The sequence below is a fragment of the Etheostoma spectabile genome, chromosome 4 (genome assembly GCF_008692095.1).
Source record: "Etheostoma spectabile isolate EspeVRDwgs_2016 chromosome 4, UIUC_Espe_1.0, whole genome shotgun sequence".
Lineage (NCBI taxonomy): Eukaryota > Metazoa > Chordata > Actinopteri > Perciformes > Percidae > Etheostoma > Etheostoma spectabile.
Window position 1 is genome coordinate 12,029,549 of NC_045736.1, and position 22,246 is coordinate 12,051,794.

General features: G+C 41.0%; 1 protein-coding gene across 5 annotated transcripts in view; it reads left to right on the forward strand.

The window, feature by feature from the left end:
- The window catches only part of rap1gapb (RAP1 GTPase activating protein b), a 75,317-nt gene that overhangs the window by 38,877 nt on the left and 14,194 nt on the right, over positions 1-22,246 (forward strand). For 2 of the 5 annotated variants that reach the window (XM_032513444.1, XM_032513443.1), the window contains exons 3-13: positions 1,264-1,357; positions 10,306-10,341; positions 12,105-12,152; positions 14,341-14,379; positions 14,580-14,765; positions 15,876-15,979; positions 18,760-18,838; positions 18,934-18,987; positions 19,084-19,167; positions 19,260-19,360; positions 19,807-19,936. In XM_032513444.1, the coding sequence (XP_032369335.1) occupies positions 1,264-1,357; positions 10,306-10,341; positions 12,105-12,152; positions 14,341-14,379; positions 14,580-14,765; positions 15,876-15,979; positions 18,760-18,838; positions 18,934-18,987; positions 19,084-19,167; positions 19,260-19,360; positions 19,807-19,936 (955 nt within the window). The remainder of the gene's footprint in view (positions 1-1,263; positions 1,358-10,305; positions 10,342-12,104; positions 12,153-14,340; positions 14,380-14,579; positions 14,766-15,875; positions 15,980-18,759; positions 18,839-18,933; positions 18,988-19,083; positions 19,168-19,259; positions 19,361-19,806; positions 19,937-22,246) is intronic. The other 3 variants (XM_032513442.1, XM_032513445.1, XM_032513446.1) reach the window with 2 other exon arrangements.

Consider the following 22,246-nt stretch of genomic DNA (forward strand, 5'->3'; position numbering starts at 1 on the left):
CACACACACACACACACACACACACACTACACAAAGATGTTTCATGATGAGGGCCACCAAGCGTGCGATCGGTAGTTAACGTGGCAAGATGTCTTGTGGGATCTTTCCGTCTGTGGAGTTTTCCTAAATCAATGATTGATTTGCTCTTTTGTGCTTTGCCTTTCTTATTTGGATACATCATAGTCCCAAACAGGAGGTTGAAGCAACAGGTAGGTGACTTACCCTTGCTGTACAAAGGGTAAAACGTGATGAAAGAAACAGGAATTTAAAAGAATAGCCTTTATATGTGCAGACGCCAGAGGCAACACAGAACAGTGTTGTTGCTATGTTACAAATAGATTTCTTAACCTGAAGTCCAGGTCAGCAGTCTGTTGTCATAAAAGTGCAACTCTGTTTACTCAGAGATTCTCCCCAGTTGTTAAAAGCACAGCATTTTCAGATATGGAGGAGCTGCAATATCTATAATGGACTGTCTGCAGAAGACAGACCACTCTGTAAATTATCTTATTTCAACACATCACAAAAAACAATGTGGTGTGTGCTAAGATTGCAGAATAGGGGGAAACGTGTGAGTGTGGGAGTCTCCACCAATTCTCATTCCATTCTCACCAATAAATCACATTGTGCTATTGTTCTGTGAGTCTTCTGCTCCTAAGCAATGTTTAGAAATGCCCTCTGCTGCAGGTTTGCTAACCGGCTGCATGCACAGACGGGTTCCCAGTTCTAGCAACTAACTTGTTGTGTGAGACAAAGTGTGAAGTGATATGCTGTGACCAGAATCCTGGCCAGGCTGGTTAAATCACGTCTATCACACAGAGAAGGATGGGGCCAAGGGGGGTAGAGAGAAATATAGGTGAGCGCAGCTGGTGAAGCGACGAAGGTGAGGGTCCTTTCTTTTTTCACTTTCCTCTACCTCCGTGCAGTTCTCCTGAACTCTAACATTTCACATCTCGCCTCTAATCTCACTCATCTCATCGCCTTCAACCTGGCTGGTGTGAGGGCAAAGGCTGCAGGCAAGCTATACACACAACAAAAGGGCAGGATGTTTTGTATTACTCCTGAGTAAAAAAATACTAGCGCAGTGGTGTAATAAGAACACCCTTTTCATTGTAGTAAGAATTGAATGATCCTCTACGATCAGGCAGTTGGGTCACTGTTACGTACATTTTCCTGTGCTCTTATTGCTTAAGTGTGAAACTGAGATCAAGCTGGCCATAACCTCTCTCTCTCACTCTCCCCCCCCCCATCCTCTCTGACTCACAGGAAACAAGATGGAAGGATTCCTCGTGTCTTTGATGAAGTAGAGCCCTCACTAGCACTCTCCCACCCTCCATTTCCTCTTCCCTCACTTACAAAGGTAACACAAGACTTCGACCTGTTCTCTTCTCTGTTCAGGTTTGCATTCGGTGTACATCCTCTGGAATCACAAACTGAGACAGTGCCAAGATATTGATCTGATAAATGTCAAACTGAGAATTCTAAAATGTCTAAAAAATAAATGATCATCAGAATGCTTTACAGCTGACATTTTGTCACCCCAGTAAAATCACAGGTGTGATTACAGTATGTCTCAGGTGCCCATGTAAACATTGAAACATTTTCAGTTGCTTAATGTAATCATTCCTCATGTTACAGTAATACTAGCCTTTTAAGAGATCTCTTTCTAATTCACTTCCACTGTACATTTTGGGTGACAAACTCCACTGTCCTCATTTTGTGCAAAACAACATTTTTTCTGAAGTTAATATGAGGCTTCAGCAGTCTGAAGCAGGTATAGGAACGATTACTGCAAGCAACATCACTAGTGTGGCTTACTTACTGGTACACTGGAACAGAGCCAGTATTAAAGGTCCCATGACATGGTTCTCTTTGGATGCTTTTATATAGACCTTAGTGGTCCCTAATACGGGTATCTGAAGACTCTTTATATTATAGACCCCTTAGTGGTCCCTAATCCTGTATCTGAAGTCCTCTTTTAATAGACCATTAGTGGTCCCCTAATACTGTATCTGAATCTCTTTTATATAGACCTTAGTGGTCCCTAATACTGTATCTGAGTCTCTTTTATATGACCTTAGTGGTCCCCTAATGCTGTATCTGAAGTCTCTTTATATAGGCCTTAGTGGTCCCCTAATGTATCTGAAGTCTCTTTATAAGGCCTTAGTGGTCCCCTAAGCTGTATCTGAAGTCTCTTTTATATAGGCCTTAGTGGTCCCCTAATGCTGTATCTGAGTTCTCTTTTTATATAGGCCTTAGGGGTCCCTAATGCTGTATCTGAAGTCTCTTTTATTAGGCCTTAGTGGTCCCAATACTGTATCTGAAGTCTCTTTATATAGACCTTAGTGGTCCCCTAATACTGTATCTGAGTCTCTTTATATATAGACCTTAGTGTTCCCCTAACACTGTATCTGAAGTCTCTTTCCTAAAAGTCGGCCTTGGTGCTGAATTCCAGCCACTAGAGCAGTCCCACAATGATCTTTCCTTAGGACGTGACATTTCTGAGTCTGTAGCTTTTGAAGAGGTGGTGGGGGGGGGGCAAGGTGGAGGCTGGGGGTGTGGTCTTGACCAACTGCCACTTTGCTCATTTGAAAGCCATGATGTCCATCTCCCGTTGGTGGGCCAAATTCTCGCACACATGAATGTAAAAAAAACTCAAAAAATGACATTTTCAAGCCATGGGACCTTTAATTTATTAGATGTAACACCTGTGCCTTTCATGTTATGGCAAGTCAAATTGCCTGCTGTGAAAAATGTTGTAGATATTATATTTGTCTAATGAAGGATAATGTACTGTAGACAAAAATGGAGTAAGTCAGTTAGTGACCCATATCCTACCTTGTTTATTTAAAGGATTTAAGGATGTTTGGTGATGTTTTAGACTTTCTTATTGTTTACAAATCCCATGAAAAGACTAAAACCAAAAATGAAGTTCTCTTATTAACAAATACTGCCCCTGTTGGCAAATCCTTATACAGAAGAAATGAAATCCACAGTGCCCTGAGCACAATGGACAAGGCTAGATGCTAACTAAACTGTCATCGCAAACAAAGCATTATTTATTGACATTCATGAATCAGACCATTCCCAATAATCTGCTCATAAAGTTGTTTACACTTGTATCTCTCTCTCTCTTTCTCTCTCTCTCTCTCTCTCTCTCTCGTTGACATCAAGGGGGCGTCGCAAACACCCATCTTCTTATTCTTGGATGTTGTGACTTGTAAAGGTTGAGAACCACCTCACCAGCACATCGAATATGAATTTATTTGTGACTAAATGTGGAACCCAACAAATGGTCTTTCTGCTTGAGTTCGAGTAATGTTTGCTACACAAGCATTTGGGAGGAACCAGACACATCAGCCACAGACAGGGCACCTTTTAGGTTGTTTCATGGGATTTGTTAACAGTAAGAAAAAATATAGAATAATGTAACTGTTTAAAGCGATGTCGGATCAATATTTGGCATCAGTGAGAGCATGAGCCCAGTACACAGAGTGACTGTTGGCAATGGAATAGTGTTACCAGTCCATCTCTACCTTTAATCCATAACTCATTTTCCTGCCTCTTCTGCATCCCATCCTTTAGCTGTTACACCGGGTGAAAGGTGGCTCTGATGCCCCCCACCCCTGGGAGCTGTTGGCAGGTTGTTGTGGTGCCTGACAGAAGAGTCTGTGCCCTCTGTCACATGTCTCTGGGACAAATATAGATCTGGAGCAGTTGTTCCTTTTCTCATACCATAGGAGGCACATTGTCAGGATTTTTGTCACACATGCAGTGGAAATACAATTTGCAAGGGATTTATATCATGTAGTTATATATGGAGCTGTCTTCATGTGAGAAATGTTCTCATTCATTTATATATTTCATATTTTGTCAAACTGGTAGACCTAAATATTTTACAATATTAAAATGGATTGTGTGTGTCTATGGTGACAGGAAGTTGTAATCTCTACAGTACATATATGACGTCATACGTTACTTAATAGGGTTGTTAAAGCCAAGAGCTTAAACCAGACTGGGAAACTTTATAGTGATTGTGCTGCCAGTGGTTTAGTCTAAGGCTCTTTAAGTAAATCAGCCTAGTGTTTCTGAATAGAGCAGAGCTGACGTAAGGAATGGAGACAAACTCACATAATAGAACTTTGATCAGAGATATGCAGAGAATACTTCAGATGATTATACTAAATGGGACATATTGAAAGGTGCTTTGATGGTCTTTTCATGAGACATATACAGTTCACTAATACACTATTGTTGGTCTGTAAGTGGCAGTGGAACCTTTGCTCATAGACGTCTAGCTACAGAGAGGATATCTGTGTCTTTTAGTTGTAGAACTATGCAGGTTTGCTCTGCATTTCTGCAAGTCAGACACCTTGCTTCAGTGTGTTGTCATGATCTGATCAGAGCTGATGGCCTGAAGGTTTTAGGTTGTGAGTGTGATTACAACACAGGAGTTCCTTTTCAAACAAAGTGACTTATTCACCCCACTCATGCTCATGATGATTCGGACATGTGCTTTATGAGTGATCATCACAAATATTCCCACGTTTAGTTTGTTCTAAAGAAGAACTTAAAGGGGAAAACTGCATATATGGAAAAAAAAGGCTGATGAATTGCCTCAAGTGATGTTACTTGGCTGAACACTACAAGTTCTGAAAATAACAGAAGTGAGTTTACCAGACCTATGTAGCCCACTTTGCATCTCTGCTTGAGGGCTAGCGGCTCAAAGCTACATTAGCCGCTATTAGCATAGCACCCCTGAATATCCTAATTAAGTGTTGTTGGTCAAGTTGCATTGTGGGTAACGTAAGCAACAGGTTTTGACAAGGAAGAAGGAGGCTGGGAGTTAAAACGGCGACATCTGTGGTTCTGATCCATTGATTTCCATCCTTTATTTATTATCTGTCCATCAAGAGTCCAGACAGGGTTAAGGAGTGCAATGCAAAACCGTTTTAGCAACAACTCTTTTGATGAGTTTATTAACCTGCTCACCAGGCCAATAGAAGGGTACTAGTGGATTCAGCCTCTTTATGCTAAAAGTGTATTAAATCCTTGGTAAAGCAGTGATAATAATGCATCACACATACAAATGCCCACAAGATGTTGATTAAAATGCAAGAGATGTTCTATGTTATAGGAAGAGTTGCCTCTTTGTTTCAACTGATTGTTCACTGCTTTTGCCAGAGAAAAGACAATAGGAGATTTGCGTCAGCACACAGAGATCTTAACCTCTGTGACAATCGGCCAGCTCGTATGAGCCAGTGATTGGCTGAAATTGTGTGGGGGGAGGGGGTTGGCATCTGTGTGAACTCCATTTGTTTCAGACAGGCCCCGTTGGCCACAGTAAGGACAGGCTAGTCTCTGGAGCCAGACCTGATGAACGGACCCCAATGGATTTTCTCTGGCTGAAATGACAGACTTCTGTGCCCACTGGTTGACTCTCTTTGAAGTTTAGTTTTCCATTTTTACCATATTGCCTTTGAGGATGCGGCTAACCCAGAAAGCACTGAGGGATAGGGAGAGCTGGCTTTGGATGCAAAGCATTGACAGTTTGACTGTGGGAATTCAAATGGGGCTCTGGTAGTGAGGAGTTAATGAAGCACTGGAGTCGAAGCATTACTCCTCAGCTGGCAGACTGAGTAGAAAGGTCTGGACTGTATGGTTCATGCATTTAACACCCGTACAGCGTATGTTTTCACTCGCATACTGGATGTTTGACTCACTCTGCCATTCAGCTCAGTCAGTCAGTCGATCAGAGAATCAGTTGATCAGTCAGACAATTTTAACTCTCACTCATGCACTCCCATCTTTCTTTCTTCGACACACACACGCACACACTCATTACAATTGCTGGTAGTTTGAACAGTGATGGTTCATTGCAGCAGCTCCATAAAGTCTCTGAAGGCATGAGCCGAAACGTGTGCTGCATAAAAAACTGAAGCAAGTCGGAAAGTGCAGCGATGACACTTGTGAGTCAAACTTGTGAATCCTTTCACTTGTGTAGTGCTGATCTTGGTCTTCTACTGTACATATTGTTCCGTTAGCTCAAACACCACATACTGTACTGTGGTCAGCAGGAGGACTGTGCAACTGTGTGTTGACTTTCCAAACAGCTTGAACTGAAATGTAGCACACACCAACGCAGCTTGGCAATCAGTATGCTTCATAACTGAAACAATGTCAGTGCTCATCATAGTGTGATTCTGAATAGCAATTAAGATCTCCCTCATATTTGCCATCAAGTAACAATTATGTGATTACATGATTATCAGTATGTAATTAGCATTCAGCTTTCGTCTGTAAATGTTCTCAAATCCCAGTTTGGCATTCAGCTAACGCCGGGCTACACCTGAGTAAACAGATCAGCAGTAATGAATTGTAACCTCAGGATGAGACCAGGCTAGTCACTCAACTGCAAGTTATTGTCACACACATTTTCTAGGCGTGCATGGTTTTTAAGAACGTTTATTCTTTTCTTGTTTCTGTAATCACAGAACACACACATATCAGCCTCATTCACGGCTGCACTAACACAAAGAGTTCTCCTCAGCTGCTTAGCTAAGTCGAGCTGAGTGCTCTTTTCAGAGATGTACTAAATACCTTTTCCGTCACATTAGCTAACATTGCATTATTAATATCCAATATCACATGTATGTTTTTTCACATCTGTATTAGTACACTCTGACACCTTAGCCACTTCTATGCTCACCTGTATTCACAGAGCACACACATATCAGCCTCATTCACAGCTGCACTAACTCAGGATTTAATACAGTGTTTATTGAATTGTAAAGGACCCCTCATAGCTGCCCACAGTGCCTGTGCCTTTGTACATACTGTCCCAGCGTTATTAAATAAATAGATATTTTACTAGCTAATAAAGGATTAGAACACCACATTAACATAATCATACAAAAATAACAGAAGAGAAAGTGGTTTCCCTTTATATACTGTAGAGATTAGTATAAGTCCCGCATTATCTCTTTCCACTCAAAATCTGTACTTTGTGAACTTCAGTTCAAACATTGCAACCTCTCGTCCTTTTGTGTATTTCCCAATGATTTCCTCAAGGGAAATCAATACAGACCGTTTGCTGACAGTGTTTATCTTCTAACGCAAAATGAACAACGCTTTACACCTATGGGGGGAATCTGTCTTCTTGAAAGCTTTCAGCATTAGTTTTTTTAAAAGTAGGTCAGTGTTTGTTGATATCTGATGTTGGGAGTGCACATGAGGGAGAAAGCTGCACAGAAAAGTCTCTGCTCCCCACTTTCATCCCCCCTTGCTTTTTTATCTCTCCTTTCCTCCTAGTATACTTAACTATGCACTGATGATTTTCAAGGTGCTGAGGTTGGCTAATGTCCCCTACCACGCTGTGGCAGCTACACATGCAGGGAGTTGGGCTGCTGCTTTCCTGTGTCACACATCTCCTCTGGTGGAAGTGGTAACACGCGGAACTTTCACTTTGTTGCTTTCTTACCAAGGACACCATGCAGTGTAAAGTGCTTGATGTGTAGCGTCCCCAGAGGGCACCACTCATTTATTAACTTTTCTCATTCATTTATAATGGCCACTTAATGTTATTAAGCATTAATTTCAAAGAAAAGGCTTTAGTATCTGTCTGAGGGCTTGTACAGAAATAGTAGCACACGACTAACCTCTCATAATCATCACTTACTGTATGATTTATGAGAGCACTGCAGGTACAATAAACCTACCTCTCAACATGTGTCTGTAAACATAACTTGTAACATTACCCGGGAAATGTATAGGTTTGTCCTTACTTAAATGACTACACTGGCCTGTTTTCAAGTTTATGTCTGGCTCTCTGTATACAGCAAAGGAGAAGAGTTTCTGAGAGGGAGGCTTGAGAAATACCAGATAAAAGAAAAGAGGAAGAGAATAGTCTAATAATGCAATAAAACAAAAAAGAGAACTGCGTTTTTTTGTGTGTGCGTCCCCATCTATGTGTGTGTTTGCAAAAGAAAATATAGTTGTGCAGCAGAGAGGGGAGAAACAATGTTCCTCCCTTCCTCCTACAGCCTACAGAACAGCTGTGTGGGTCTATGGGAGGGTGAGAAAGGGGAAGGAAGGGAAATTACATTCTCACACTCCAGCACATCTTTTCTCACACACTGATATGTGGATTCTGATTGACAGTATTCTAGTTTTCTCTGATATCGTCTCAGCAGTGATAGTGAGTGTGGAGTGTCATTGTCAACCTCGCCTCTTGTCAGTTTGCCTGCACCCGTACTTGTAAAATGATGACTGATCTCAGGACACCTAAGAATGCCTTATTGGATGGACTGCTCAACAGTCCCCCCACTAAGCCTTTTCTCAAGAGACGATGCCTCAGTGATGTGAGTATTTTTCACTTGCATAAAGTGAGAGACTTGCTGCTTGTTTAATTATTAAAGTAGCTTAGAGACAGACATGTGTATGTGTTTGGTACAGCAGGACAGGAGATATTTTATTTTTGTACCTTGTTGCTGTTTGCAGCACTTTTTCTTTTTCTTGTACCTAATGATAACATGCAAAATGCAAGTAGCCAATTCTGCAATTATGCTATTTTTTATTTCTACATAGCTATGGTTCACGTTGTGCTCCACAATCCAGGAGTGCATTGCTTCCCATCTTTCTCAGTAGAGTTTGAGCAGTAATGTAGTTACTGTACGGTTCACTGATTATCTGGTCAGCATATGACAATGTTCGTTGATGTTTGTTTAGCAGTCAGGAGAGCAATTTCTCTTTGAATATCGTCTAGCTTTGTTTATTTTCACATGAAACAGTAGGCTCCAGGCTGCACCTTTGGCTGTCAGGGTCAGGTGTGTCTGTTTGTTTGGGTGTGCGATTATGGGTGGTGATAGGTGTACGTTTAAGTATGTTTTAGCACACGTACATGTCAAATGTTTATATACATGCACGTATACGCCTTCCTGTGTGTGTGTGTGTGTGTGTGTGTGTGTGTGTGTGTGTGTGTGTGTGGTGGTGTGTGGTGTGTGGTGTGTGTGTGTGTGTGTGTGTGTGTGTGTGTGTGTGTGTGTGTGTGTGTGTGTGTGTGTGTGTGTGTGTGTGTGTGTGTGTGTGTGTGTGTGTGTGTGTGTGTGTGTGTGTGTGTGTACGTACATTGTGAGGTCCAAAAAAACAGGAATACAGTATACTTGTGGGGCCAAAATGCTGGACCCCACAACTTTAGAGGGCTGTTTGGGGTGTAAGACTTGGTTTAATGATTAGGGTTAGATTAGGGTATGGTGAGGGTAAGGGTTAAGGTTAGGCTTTAGTTGTGGTGGTTAGGTTAGGGTAAGGGGGAGGGAATGCATTAGGTCACTGGCGGGTCCCACAAAGATAGTGAGACGCGTTAAGATAAGAGATGTTGTGTGTGTGTGTGTGTGTGTGTGTGTGTGTGTGTGTGTTTTTGTGTGTTTTGCACCTTCTGCAGTGGCCTCAGTAAATTTAAGCTGTCATGTGGAAACATCAGTTTGACACTTCAGTCCACTTGTGTTACATGGTGAACAGAGGTCTCAACGCACAACAAGCACTGCCGCCAGGGCTGCTGCGAACCCTTTTCATCTCAGGTCGGAGCTGCTTAAAATCCATAACGTGGCCTCTGCAGAAGAGAAATGCATGCCTGAGGGTGTTTTCTTCTACTTTAACCTGTGTCAGTACCTCTGCTAATTGGACAAAACACTAAATTATGTTCTGTGGTAGTGCATGGTCAAGGTATAATTACAAATACAGAGACTGGATTGAAACCTCTTCGTCTAATAAGCAAACACCGGTGTCAGTGGACACAAAACATCAAGATTAAACCACTGTTGACGTAAAAACCAGTTGCCACAGCATCCATGTCAATTTAGATATATTTCATGCCTTGTATACTCTCTACTTGCCTGTTATCTGGTCAAAAAAGCCTTGTTCACACATTAACGTGACTGAAAAATTGTAGTGCCTTCCAGCTAATTTGGCTGTTGCGCACAATCACATGAGCTGTTGGCTGTAGCAACAGAGAGTAGCACCATGGAGCTCAGAGGCTCATTTCCCCCTAAGAGTTACTTGTTTACAGTGTGTTTGTCTTCAAGCGTGAAGGAAGGAGTCTCAGTGAGATTGGTGTCTAGTGGGATGGGGGGATGCGTTAAGGAGCGTCATAGGGAAATATGGAATTAGGGATTTAGAAATTCCAACAGGAGTTCTCGTGTCTTGAGACTGCACAGCCAGCTTCTGCAGTGGGCCGAGATTAAGGATGAGTGAAAATTGCAGGAAAAGCATTTCAACACAACTGTCAAACCCAGTGTCAACTCTCTTCCACAGACCTCGGACCTGTTTGCCATGATCGAGAGGATGCAGGTACTGTAAGTTGGTCCCCAGGCTCTGCTCAATTCGCTTTTCCTACCACGCTTTAATCAAAGAGCATCTTCAGAATTTCACTCACCTTGCTTTGGACATAAAACTTCCATTTAGGTCTATTTTGAGACTTCTGCTTTTCCTGCTATTTTTGCATTCCAGATTACAACTCTGCTATCTCTCTCTTTGCCACCTGTGTGTGTGTGTGTGTGTGTGTGTGTGTGTGTGTGTGTGTGTGTGTGTGTGTGTGTGTGTGTGTGTGTGTGTGTGTGTGTGTGTGTGTGTGTGTGTGTGTGTGTGTGTGTGTGTGTGTGTGTGTGTGTGTGTGTGTTTTGCAGCAGCGGCAGTCCCAGGCTGCCTTTTAGAAACCTGATCCTTCTAAATGTGCTGAACAGAACCTTTTGTGTTTTCTCTTCACAGTTGTGTTTTGTCGGTGTCACCAGATGTGTGACATGTCATGATGCATTTGTAGGAATGTAGTTTGTGTTTTGTACCCAGTAATGTTCAACTCCAGAGTTGCACAAACAACACTCAAGAAGAGTAGATTCTAAAATAAGCCAGTCAAAAGCGATAAAAACACACTTCGTACATTGATATATTAACTTTGATAAAGAACCCACAGTCCCTATTTCACGGAATGATAATTTCATTCTCTTTTGCGTCTGCCTATGTAACTTTTCCTGCTTCGGTCCCCCTACCTGTGGGAATTATGTCTCAGTGGAACTGCAGATCCGCTACCCGATCCGGCAAACCCACATAGTAGAGAGCCGCAAAGTGAATGCAGAAGTGCTTTTCACCCTGTTATGAGTTGATGAACCACTAAAACAATTTTGGAAATATTATTTTAAAGTACAAAACGTTCTCTAGAGTTGCTTTAAAGCCCAAATTGAACGTGTAATGTGGGCATTGCTGTGTCAGGGCCAGCTTAACATGATCCTGAAACATTTTGAACAATATTTTAATCAATATAGTTTACTTTGATAGTATCTTTGTTGGAAAAGAATATTTCCGAAAGAGGCACCAAAACCACAAAAAAAAGTTCGAGGGGTGCGTTCATGTTAATTGTAATGTCAGTGTTTGTGTGCTATTTGGGTGGAGTGTTTTACTTAAACCAGCAAACCACTACAGCAAACACTCTTGTGTGCTGCAACATGGATTATTAATTATGCATATTCTACAACATGTAAAGGAAATGCGAGAGGGAAAGAGAATCAAAAGTAGTGGAACCATCTTCAAAGAAGGAATTTAATGAAAGCCTTTTCAATTTCCTTTTGATTTATCTTCCTCAGTCCTAAAAAAATGGTGCATCAAATTTGCTACGATTCAAATCTTGCTGCAGGGTATTCCACTTAAAGAGGCCACTGATCAAGAATGCTTTGTTCCTCATCTCTCTCTTGTGCTTTGGAAACTGTCAGTAGTTATGAGTCAGCAGAATAAGGACATAGAACTGAGGCAAAGCCCTGTTTTGGCACTTTTTGGCCCTTGAGTGGAATTGTGATTAATGATATCTGCATTATGGCTTAATGGTTGTTCACATGGACCTCTGCTTATCTTTTTCACATAGCCCCCAAGATATATCACTCCTCTTTACTTCCTCTTTCTCGGGCACATCTGGTGATGTAAACATCAATTATTGCCAGAAAGACTGATCTCGCTCTATGCTGCTGCACAAGTAACTTCTATCAAAACTGTGTTTGTGTGTCTTTGTGAATGTTGTTTTGTAGATATTTCACCTGTTCCTTATCGGGTTTTTTTTCTCTTTACAGGGTTGCAGAATGGATGAGCAGAGATGCCCCCTCCCTCCCCCCCTCAAAGTGAGTCGCAAATCCTCACATCTCCTCCTTGAGCACAGTCTGGTAAAGCATACATACTGGCAGAATTATAAACCTTTTCTTATCAGCTGTCAGACAGGCATTAGAATGCTCAACGACTGAGTTCAGAACTCAACGGGGACTAGGCCTGCAAAATCCTAAGCTGTGCTATTACCTAGACAGGCTTATGCAGTTGGCAGTGAAGACTGGGAGATGCTCTGAGCAGGAGATCTGAGGTCACGTAAGGGCACAGAATAGATGGCATCATCATCAGAAAGAAAAACTAAGCCATTTATCGCTGTGGGCTGACAAGAATCAGGTAACATAGTGAGGGTCTGGCTGCCCTCTAATATGCATAATGCCGTTTTGGAGATTTAAATAAAGGCTCCCATGCAGCATAGTGTTGAATGAGAAAGTACTTCAGTTCTTTTGGCATGAATCATTAAAAGAAATTAACAAATTAGCTATCAATAATGCACACTATGAGACCAAAGGTATTCTTCTTCTTATTCCAAAACCATGGGCATTAATATGTTGCCTTCACTCTTCTGGAGTGGATCTCTACTAAACATTTAAACCTATTTTTTAAGCAATTTCGTTTCCATTGAGCTACAAAGAGTAGTGAGGTCGGGCACTGATAGTGAGCGATTAAAGAACTGGCTCTCAGTCCGTGCTACAGTTCAGCCCAAAGGTGTTGAATGGGGTTTAGGTCAGGGTTCTGTGCAGGCCAGTCTTCCACACTAAATCTGGATGACTATTTCTTTAAGGGCCTGGCTTTGTTCATGTTGAAAAAGGGTCTTCTGTAAACCATTGCCACAAAGTTGAAAGAACACTATGGCTCAAAATATTAAAGCATCTTAGTTAGGTTTCCCTTAATTAGTGCTAATGGGCTAAGCTCATACCATGAAAACAGCCCCAGACCAAAATTTAATATATTTAATATACTTTAGTGTACCATGGCCCATATCTGGGTCACTCTTGATTTTTGGTGATATGTTTTTCTTGTTTTCCGATGGATAACTGCCCAAATGTAGACAATGGAATGGAGCTACAGTGGAGACTGGCTTTTTCAGCTGAAGCCCCTGTCTTTTCCTCCAGTGCCACCATGAGTTAGACATTATTGAAATGTCTCCATAACTATTGGATGAATTGCCCGGTATAGATATCCATTGAGCCCTTTAATTTGGTGATCCTCTGACTTTTCCTGTAGTTCCACCTCCATCTCTACTCTTCTCTTAATCAAAAAAAACGTTGAGACAGCTACAGATTGGACAAAACTTAGCTTGCAAGGCTTTTAACCAGAGCCAAGAAGTACTCTCTCTGCATTGGCTCCCTGTTTGTTTAAGGATTCATTGTTTGAGATCTTGTTGATTACTTTTAGGGCACTTCATGACCTGGCAATTCCCTTATAAACCTTTGTGTTGTTTATGATCCTCGGGCACTGGTCTGTTGTCTCTTCTAGAGTCCAGGATAAAAACTAAAGGGGACAGAGTGTTTGTAATCAGGGCCCCGAGGCTCTGCAAGGACCTGCCTGAGGAAATAAGGCTATCTGAGTCAGTGTCTTCTTTCAAGTCTCTAAGTCTTCTGGAAACTTTCATTGGAAAGCATATCCTGATTTTATCTAAGCTGCCTGTTTATTTTATTTGTTGTTCATTTCTTGTTTGTTATAAACTATTTCAACTTTTACCAAATGACACGTTTAAACAAGTTTATAAAGGACATTAGGACAGTACTCAAATTCATATATTTTTATGGCCATTTCGGGCGCCTTCCCCAAAACATCCGTGTGGCAATAAAAACTAACTCGGACTGTTGTCCGGATTTTCTTTTATATATTATCCACATTAAGGATCCAGCACCTAGTCTCCAAAGTTTCTATGTGCGTTGAGAATGTTGGGTTTTATTTTTATTGAACATTTGAAAGAATTCCAATATTTACATTAGAACAACGAGAGCAGTGAGTGCAGATTTCCATCTCAGATAAATGTTAATTGTTTGAAATGTATTCACTGGAGAGGCTAATGTGCCCTCTGTCATATTCAAACCCGAAATAAATGTTTGATGATACAGTAGTTAATATTCTGTCACAGTGTTTATGTTCATTGTTATTTTCCTCAAAGAACCAAAAGTGAAAGTAGGACTAGGAGCAGCTGTTTGTCAGCTTGACTTATTTTTGTTTCCCTCCCTGCAGACAGAAGAGGACTACATCCCTTATCCCAGCGTTCATGAGGTACATACAACACACTCCACGCATAAAGAACTCAACGATGCCCTATATATTATACAGATGTCAGACGCTGTATAGCTAAAGGTTTAAATGAGTATAAAGAAGCACACATTTGAAAGCCATGCAGTGCTCAATGCGACACACCGACGGTAATTTACTAATCAGTATTCTTTGTTCACATGATTATTGTCCTTCATTGTCAGGTTCTTGGTCGCACTAGCCCTTTCCCCCTCATCCTGCTGCCCCAGTTTGGAGGCTACTGGATCGAGGGGACCAATCATGAGCTTAAAGACCCACCGGAGGCTGATCAACCCCCCTGTCCTACCTCCCAAATCAAACTGGAGACAAAGAGCACCGCCAAGATCTACAGGAAGCAATTCATGGGCAAGGTGAGAATAGGAAAAAAGGGGTTTGTTGATTCATGCAAATAAAATAGCACAAAGTATCTATCTTAATTTACTATTTATTAAAAGATACAATTTGGGAAAGGTCCCTTGTTTCCATTTTCTTACATTAACTGGCCTGATATTAGTGATTTACATTGATTGGAAGTAATGGTTGCCCCTACAAAATTCTATCAAACAAGAAAAATGGCGTTTTAAATGAAATGATATTAAGTTAGTCCGATTGCAGAACTCAGGTGATGTGGCAAAGATGATGCAACGAGTCATCACGTCCCCCCACTGTACTGTACAAGAGTGAAGCCAAAAATATCCCGGATATGTGTCCGGCCATCTTGTAATTTCGGGGGGGAAGAGTCTGCGCAGTACTGATTGGACGGTGGAGCCGCGGTATTGAGGTCCCGCCCATGCAACTGCCAGACTAACTGCTCGTCAGTCAGCGCTATCAATCATGACGTTTCACCCTGTTTTTTGTAGCATCAAATAACCAATTAAAAACAAACTTACACTACACAACATCAACATAAAAAGAACTAGGATTCTGGTCCATGTCCAATCGGCTAACATGAAGGGGGCGGGGTTTATGACCTACAATGCAACAAGCCACCAGGGGAAGTCAGTGCATACTTGCAAAGAGATGAGGACAAAAACCAGTTGCTAGTTGTTGCATGTGACATTAAAAGAATTTAATTTATTCAATTAAAGCCTTGTATTACCCTTGAAAACCTTTACTTTTACAATACTGCTACGATGTTAGTATTCTCTCCTAATATAATGAAGTACATACACCCCTCAAAGTGAGAAAAACACTAAATGTCGCCGTATTATTTTACATGGTACAAAATTTTAAATGAAATGGCCTACTTGTAAATACAGTTTGTTATATATACCTGAGAAGTTGTATGTAGAAAAATAGATTAATAATAGTTGGTTCCTTGCTTCACACCTTTTCTTTAAGGGCAATTTTTTTTTAAAATTACAAGACCGTGACTCTCTCGGCGCCTCTCCATTTCTAATTTATAATAGCATTTTTAATTCTCAGTTGCTGCAGGAGTATTCACCCCTGCATTTAAGTTTCTTCTGCTTATCTGTCCCTAGGAACACTTTAATTATTACACCATGGATGCTGCCCTGGGCCACTTGGTCTTTTCCATAAAGTATGATGTCATTGGGGATCAGGAGCATCTGCGCTTGATGCTTCGGTACAGTTTCCTATTATCTTCATCTCTGACCTGTTGTCTCTTCCATTTGTGCTTTTTTTCTATACCTCTTACAATTTCCTGAAATTGGTCTTTGCCTTCACTCCCTCTTCCCTTTCTATGTTTCTCGCTCCATGGCTCTTTTCTCACATCGAACCTGCGACAACCCTGGCTTCAAAAATCCATGTAATGCAGCGACGTTTGGCATCTACTCATAAATCCTTCAAACAGAACCATTCTATATAGAGTATTTTCATACATGACTTAACTGTTATGACTAGATTACGTTTTATTTATTTTTTATTCTTTGCTCAAGAATAGGATTCAGTCGAGCGAAACTGACACAGAGGAAGAAGAGCATTCTCATTTCTCACTGAATTTTAAAATGTATTTCCATCTTGATTGCCGACAATAGGCAAAGCTTGCCCACAGTGGCACAGGGCACCCAATAAATGTCCAATCAATCATCTTCAGTTATATATCACTTCAGACGCCCGATGCTTATGTTACACAGTTTGACTGCAACTTGTGTGCTTACTGTATTCTCCTCTACAAAACTAACTTTGGCAGTTTTACTGTATTTTGTGATTAAAAGAAAATAATTTTCATCTCAGGAAGGGCTTTGTAACAAAAGATGGTGGACATCTGCTCCATCGGCCGCCAGTGGGCTTTTGTTAAGTCAAAGTGCTTTAACGAACACTGGCTCTATTAACATGCAGCATTCTTACAATAAATACCCAGAAATAGCATTGTTATATATAATGTACACATATTATGAATAAAACTAATTCAATAATTATAAAATTATTTTGAAATACCGATACCGTCACAGATTTGGAAAAGGGTCTGCTGCTTGTGTCCTTAGAAACACAACAAAACACACGCCAGGGTCCAACAGAGATTTGTGTTATTTCTGTTCTGGGAGTTATGTAATGAATAGAATAAAAATGGAAGTGTTAAAATGTTTTGTGGTACCGCATAAACATTAAAGTTCCTCTGACAAATTACTTTAAAATCTGTGCCACAAATCAGCACACTATCCACGTATGTTATACAAGGGTAACTGCTCCCACCTGCTCACTCACCGAAATCCTCTACTCCTTCACATTGTGCTAAAGACAGACGAGGGGGAGCGGGGGGGCGAGGCAGAGCTCAACGCACCACATAACCCGTGAATTTCATTTAGCACCCGAGAGACTCCACTCCACATTTCAATAGCTGCATTCAGTGTTAATCGAGCTTTAGAGTGGATGAGAACGTTACGAGGTAACAATCTCTCAGCCCACAACATTTTGTGATGTTTTCTACTGGGTGGGCACCACCCACAGTCACCCACAGTCACCCCGGCATCCCAGACAAACTCACACTGACTCACGTTCCACATTTAAAGCGTCTGATAGAAATCTACATAATGATGAGTCTTATTTTACTGTCAGTGCACTAAAAACACCCATTTCTATTCAAACAGAAGGATTACAGGTTACTCTCCTGTGTTAATGTTGCTTCAAATGTCAAGCTTATGTTCTCACCATAGACTGCAATATGGTTCTCACACAGCACATATTAATATTGGCATATTAACCATCCCAACGTTAGGATTTTTTTAAACTGGGTCCTTGTTTGCTATGGCGTTTTATATGTGCCTCATTCCTGAGCAAAATGTATTTTGCAAGCACATACTTTGCATATTGAAAAGACATCGTACACAAACAAAACACTTTTTTTTTGTTTAAGCAAACAATCTATTATGTGCTTAGTAATTGTATTTGCATTGCTATTATCCATATTATCATGCAATAATAACCCCTCTCACAAACTCTGGCAGACCGCTGCTGCACACCACTCATGTCTCCCTCTCTCTCTCTCTCTCTCTCTCTCTCTCAACCTGTCCACTCTGTGTGCGCTCAACTCGGACACACGCACTAACTCTACGTGCCACAAAATCAACCATTCGGAGAATTGAAGAAGGTCAATTCTCATTGGCTGTTCTCCCCAGTTAGATAATTAGTAGCACTATCTAATGTTTGTTGCATGATCTCCCGTCCATATTACCTGCAGTTAATGGACCATGTCCATTGGACCATGTCCAAAACATGGTCCAAACTGCCAGACATGAAATGAGCTTCCAATGGGCTTTATAGTAAAGTGAACTCCGACTGTACCATGTCGAGTAGAGTACAGAGGGGTAATATGTGTATGTTAGGACAGTGGCAGACACTCCTCAATGGAAGTTCCTATGGTGCATTCCAGTTGAACTGAGAAGTCGGAATTTCCAAGTTCCCAGTCTGAAATTACAACCGGAATGCCCCCTGAAGTCAGATTTTCGACTCAGAAAGTTGGAAAACCTCACAGACCCGGAATTCACAAAACAAATAGCAGCTCTGAGCATCAACAGTAGTGGAAGCTGTATGAATATATTGTATATTAGTACATCTGTATTATTTGTGCCTCATTAAATCAGCCGTTCACACAGTGCTGGTCAATATCCATATGTGGACATGCATGCAATTTACGTCCAATGCTGACGTTGGCGAGTGAATTTCAGTAATGATTCTTTTTATTTATAAAATAATTACCTGTCTCCCAGTAATGTGGCACAGTTTCCATGGCATTGTTTATTGTACCCCTCGGATAGAGCAGTTAGAAAAGGTCCTCTTTGAACTGGAAATTAATTTGCATGAATGCTAAACATCAAAGAAAGAAAAACATTAAAGCAGGAGGATTGCTTTGGATTAGAAACCAAACAGTGTGCATTTTGACTATTCAAACTGTTTGCCTTTCAGCACAAAGCTAAAAACATACGATGATGTGATTCCCATTTCCTGTCTCACCGAGTTCCCCAATGTGGTTCAGATGGCCAAGGTAGGCAGTTATTATGGCGCAGAATAGCTAGTCAAAAATTGAATGTAAGTATATATTTCAAATGACAAAAGCTAAATGTATGTTTTCACTTGCAGCTTGTTTGCGAAGAAGTAAACGTGGATAGGTTTTATCCTGTCCTCTACCCAAAGGTAGGCGCTAGTCTCATTTCCAAATAAAACCTTCTCTACAGGGAACACCACATCTCCACCAACCTGACTGAAAACTTCCTGTCCTCTTGTCCTCAGGCATCCAGGCTCATTGTTACCTTTGACGAGCATGTGATCAGCAACAACTTCAAGTTTGGGGTTATTTATCAAAGGTTTGGCCAGGTGAGTGCGCTTCCCAGATACCGCTGCTAATCTTTGCTTTTGAAGTGATGTGTCAGTCTTCCTGGAAATGTCCTTTGCTTTCCTCCATGCAGACAACAGAGGAGGAGCTCTTTGGGAACATGGAAGAAAGTCCTGCCTTTGTCGAGTTCTTGGAGTTTCTGGGCCACAAGATTGAGCTTCACGACTTCAAAGGGTTCGGACACTTTTTTTAATTCATTTTCTTTCGTTTTCGCGTGCTTTTGCTTAATTCTCAGCCCTTCACCTCATGGCTGTCAGAAGCAGGTGATCGTTCACTGTGCATTTCTTTAGAGTTGGCTTTAAACGAATCCCTGAAAAGCGATTTAGAGTGTCCGGATGTGTGGAGTGTTGCTGACATTGTGATTGAGTGGGCAGAAGAAGTGCCTTTGGCATTTCCTCATGATGGATGAGCATGGATGGGCCGAGTCCGCTGTAAGGCACGCACTTATGTTCCACTCCTAACACAGCTTTGTTCGTGTCTTTTCTGTCTCCCTCTCGGCTGTTCACCTCAATCCTCTTTTCGCCTTTACTTCTCATTCTTCCTTATCTTCTCATTTTTATTATTCTCTCTCCTTTTTCTTGCTTCTGCCCTTAAATCCTCTCTCTTTGGCTCTCCTTTAGATTTCGGGGTGGGTTGGATGTCACTCATGGACAGACAGGGACAGAATCTGTCTACACGAATTTCCATAATAAGGAGATTATGTTCCACGTGTCCACCAAGCTGCCTTACACAGAGGGAGACTCACAGCAGGTACACTGACCTTCCAATGATTTATAATCATGGGAACTTATTTGTGTTTTTATGGCATTTTTTGTGTACCTGAATTATTGTGAACACACGCCTGAAACACAATCCTTCTACCAGCACCTCCTAACTCACTAATCACGTTATGTCTTCTTTGTTTAATCTGTACTAAAAAAATTAAATGAAAAGTTGCAGTTTAATAGAGATAGGTGTAGTACTATTACTTGGACAACCCTCTTTCTAGCACAAGTTGTCATTTGTTTTTTTTAATAGAATAAATGAACAAGATATTAATGTTGAAGTTCAAGCTGAAGAAAAGAAACTGAAGAATTTGAAGTGTGAGACGTCCTCCTCCTGCAGCTCTCCCTCTCTGTCCAGTGTCATAAGATGAGCACGAGCATGCAGCAGCTTCATGCTGTAGCCTGAACGAATACTAGTCATTCATATCATCTGGATGCCGTTATATAGCGTGTGGCCGAAGACTTTCATCTCTTTGATGAAATGTTGCAGTAAGCTTCATTGGTCCAGCTGCTCTTCACTGCATCTTAAAGTGGTCTTTGTTACCCCAGTCAGCCTGCACAGATGGTTCATATTGTCATGAAGAGACACACAAAGGACCTAAATGTTCAATAAATTCATGAGGGTACTAGTGCCACCGTAATAACATAGCACTATTTCTGGAGATATTTTTTATTTAGGAGCGGAATTACAGTATTAAAAGATGTCAAGTGAGTTACTGTCCATGGTGAGTTTGGCATTATGATGTCTGCACAGAGAAAGTGGGATAGATGTTATTTAGCTATCTGGACTCATAAAGCCCCCCTGTGTGTAAGTGAGAAATCTGACATTGTAATATCATCTAGGATTTTATTGTTTGAATGCTGAAAGGAAAAATTTCTGGGGCAGTGTTTATGATGTCTCAAATTTTCAAAAGGAGGGAAAAATCATATCTTCTCTGATATTTATGGGAACTTCCGAGCTGTCTCAATTAGAGTTCATAGCAAAAAGCAATGAGAGATTCCAGCAGAGAAGGAAGGTGTCCCTAATGCTTGGCAAAAGATATTGCTTGGATGAAAATGTAATACTTGGGCCACAGTCACTCTGTACTCAAAGTACACACATATGCTTTTGGCAAATTTATGTTTTTTGGCATCAAGGATAATGCAGCTGTACAGAAGAGAAGGTTTGGTTCGCTGACATTTGCAGAATCATAAACCATTTTTTGTTTGACTTTGCAGTGCCTTCATTAGCATTCATATTCATTAATTTCCTCACTATCGGCTGCCTTCGAAAGCTTGGGCCTATATTTACAATTATTGCTAGCCGATGCCCTACCGCAGTGACGGGAGCAAAGCAGGAAGTCATGTAACGGGGAATTCCAGTTTTTCTCAATGGCTTTGGCACAATCGTCGAATGACTATTATACTTCATCAAACTATATGACTATTTATATATACATGAGGCCAGTTGTTCACATGACTACAGTCATTTGTCATTGCTTGGGCACAAAGTGCATTGAGTAAGCCTTGCAGATCAAAATAGCTTGCATCCATCTGCCATTGAATCATATTATTATCAAAACGATTGAGGAAAAACTGTAAACCAAGAATGTCCGGGACGGGTGGACAGGTCAAACAAACGCAGGACTTTTTTTACCCAGGAGACTGCTGTTCGTGTCCTGTTTAACGGCGAGGCATTTTAGCGTAGAGGAAACTACATCACATATATGTATATATATATATATGCACCGAAGTGAAGTAATGCAAGAAAAGTACTGCTTTTAACCAAGACCACATTTTTTTTATTCTTAACTCAGTATTTTTGTAAACCTATCCGAAGTGACATGTATAAAACCACAATGGTTGCGTTTAGGTAGGTTAGAAAACACTTCTGTGGGTCGTATTTCCTGCCGGCACTTGGGGCACTAATTTATGAAACACTCCTATGGATTGTATTACAGGGTAGAAACAAACGGCATATGTGGTCGTATGGTTTGGAGGACTTGTTGCAATGAGCAAAAGATACAGTGGGGGAAGGGGGGGGATTGGTGTTACAGTAGCAGTTCACAAAAGCAGATAAAGGCAATCAATGGGGGCCGATAGATGGATGGATGGATGGATGGATGGATGGATGGATGGATGGATGGATAGATAGATAGATAGATAGATAGATAGATAGATAGATAGATAGATAGATAGATAGATAGATAGATAGATAGATAGATAGATAGATAGATAGATAGATAGATAGATGAGTTATACAAATTTTTTTTGTATTTGTTTAATGTTTGAAAGAAGCTATTCAGACATGGCTCGT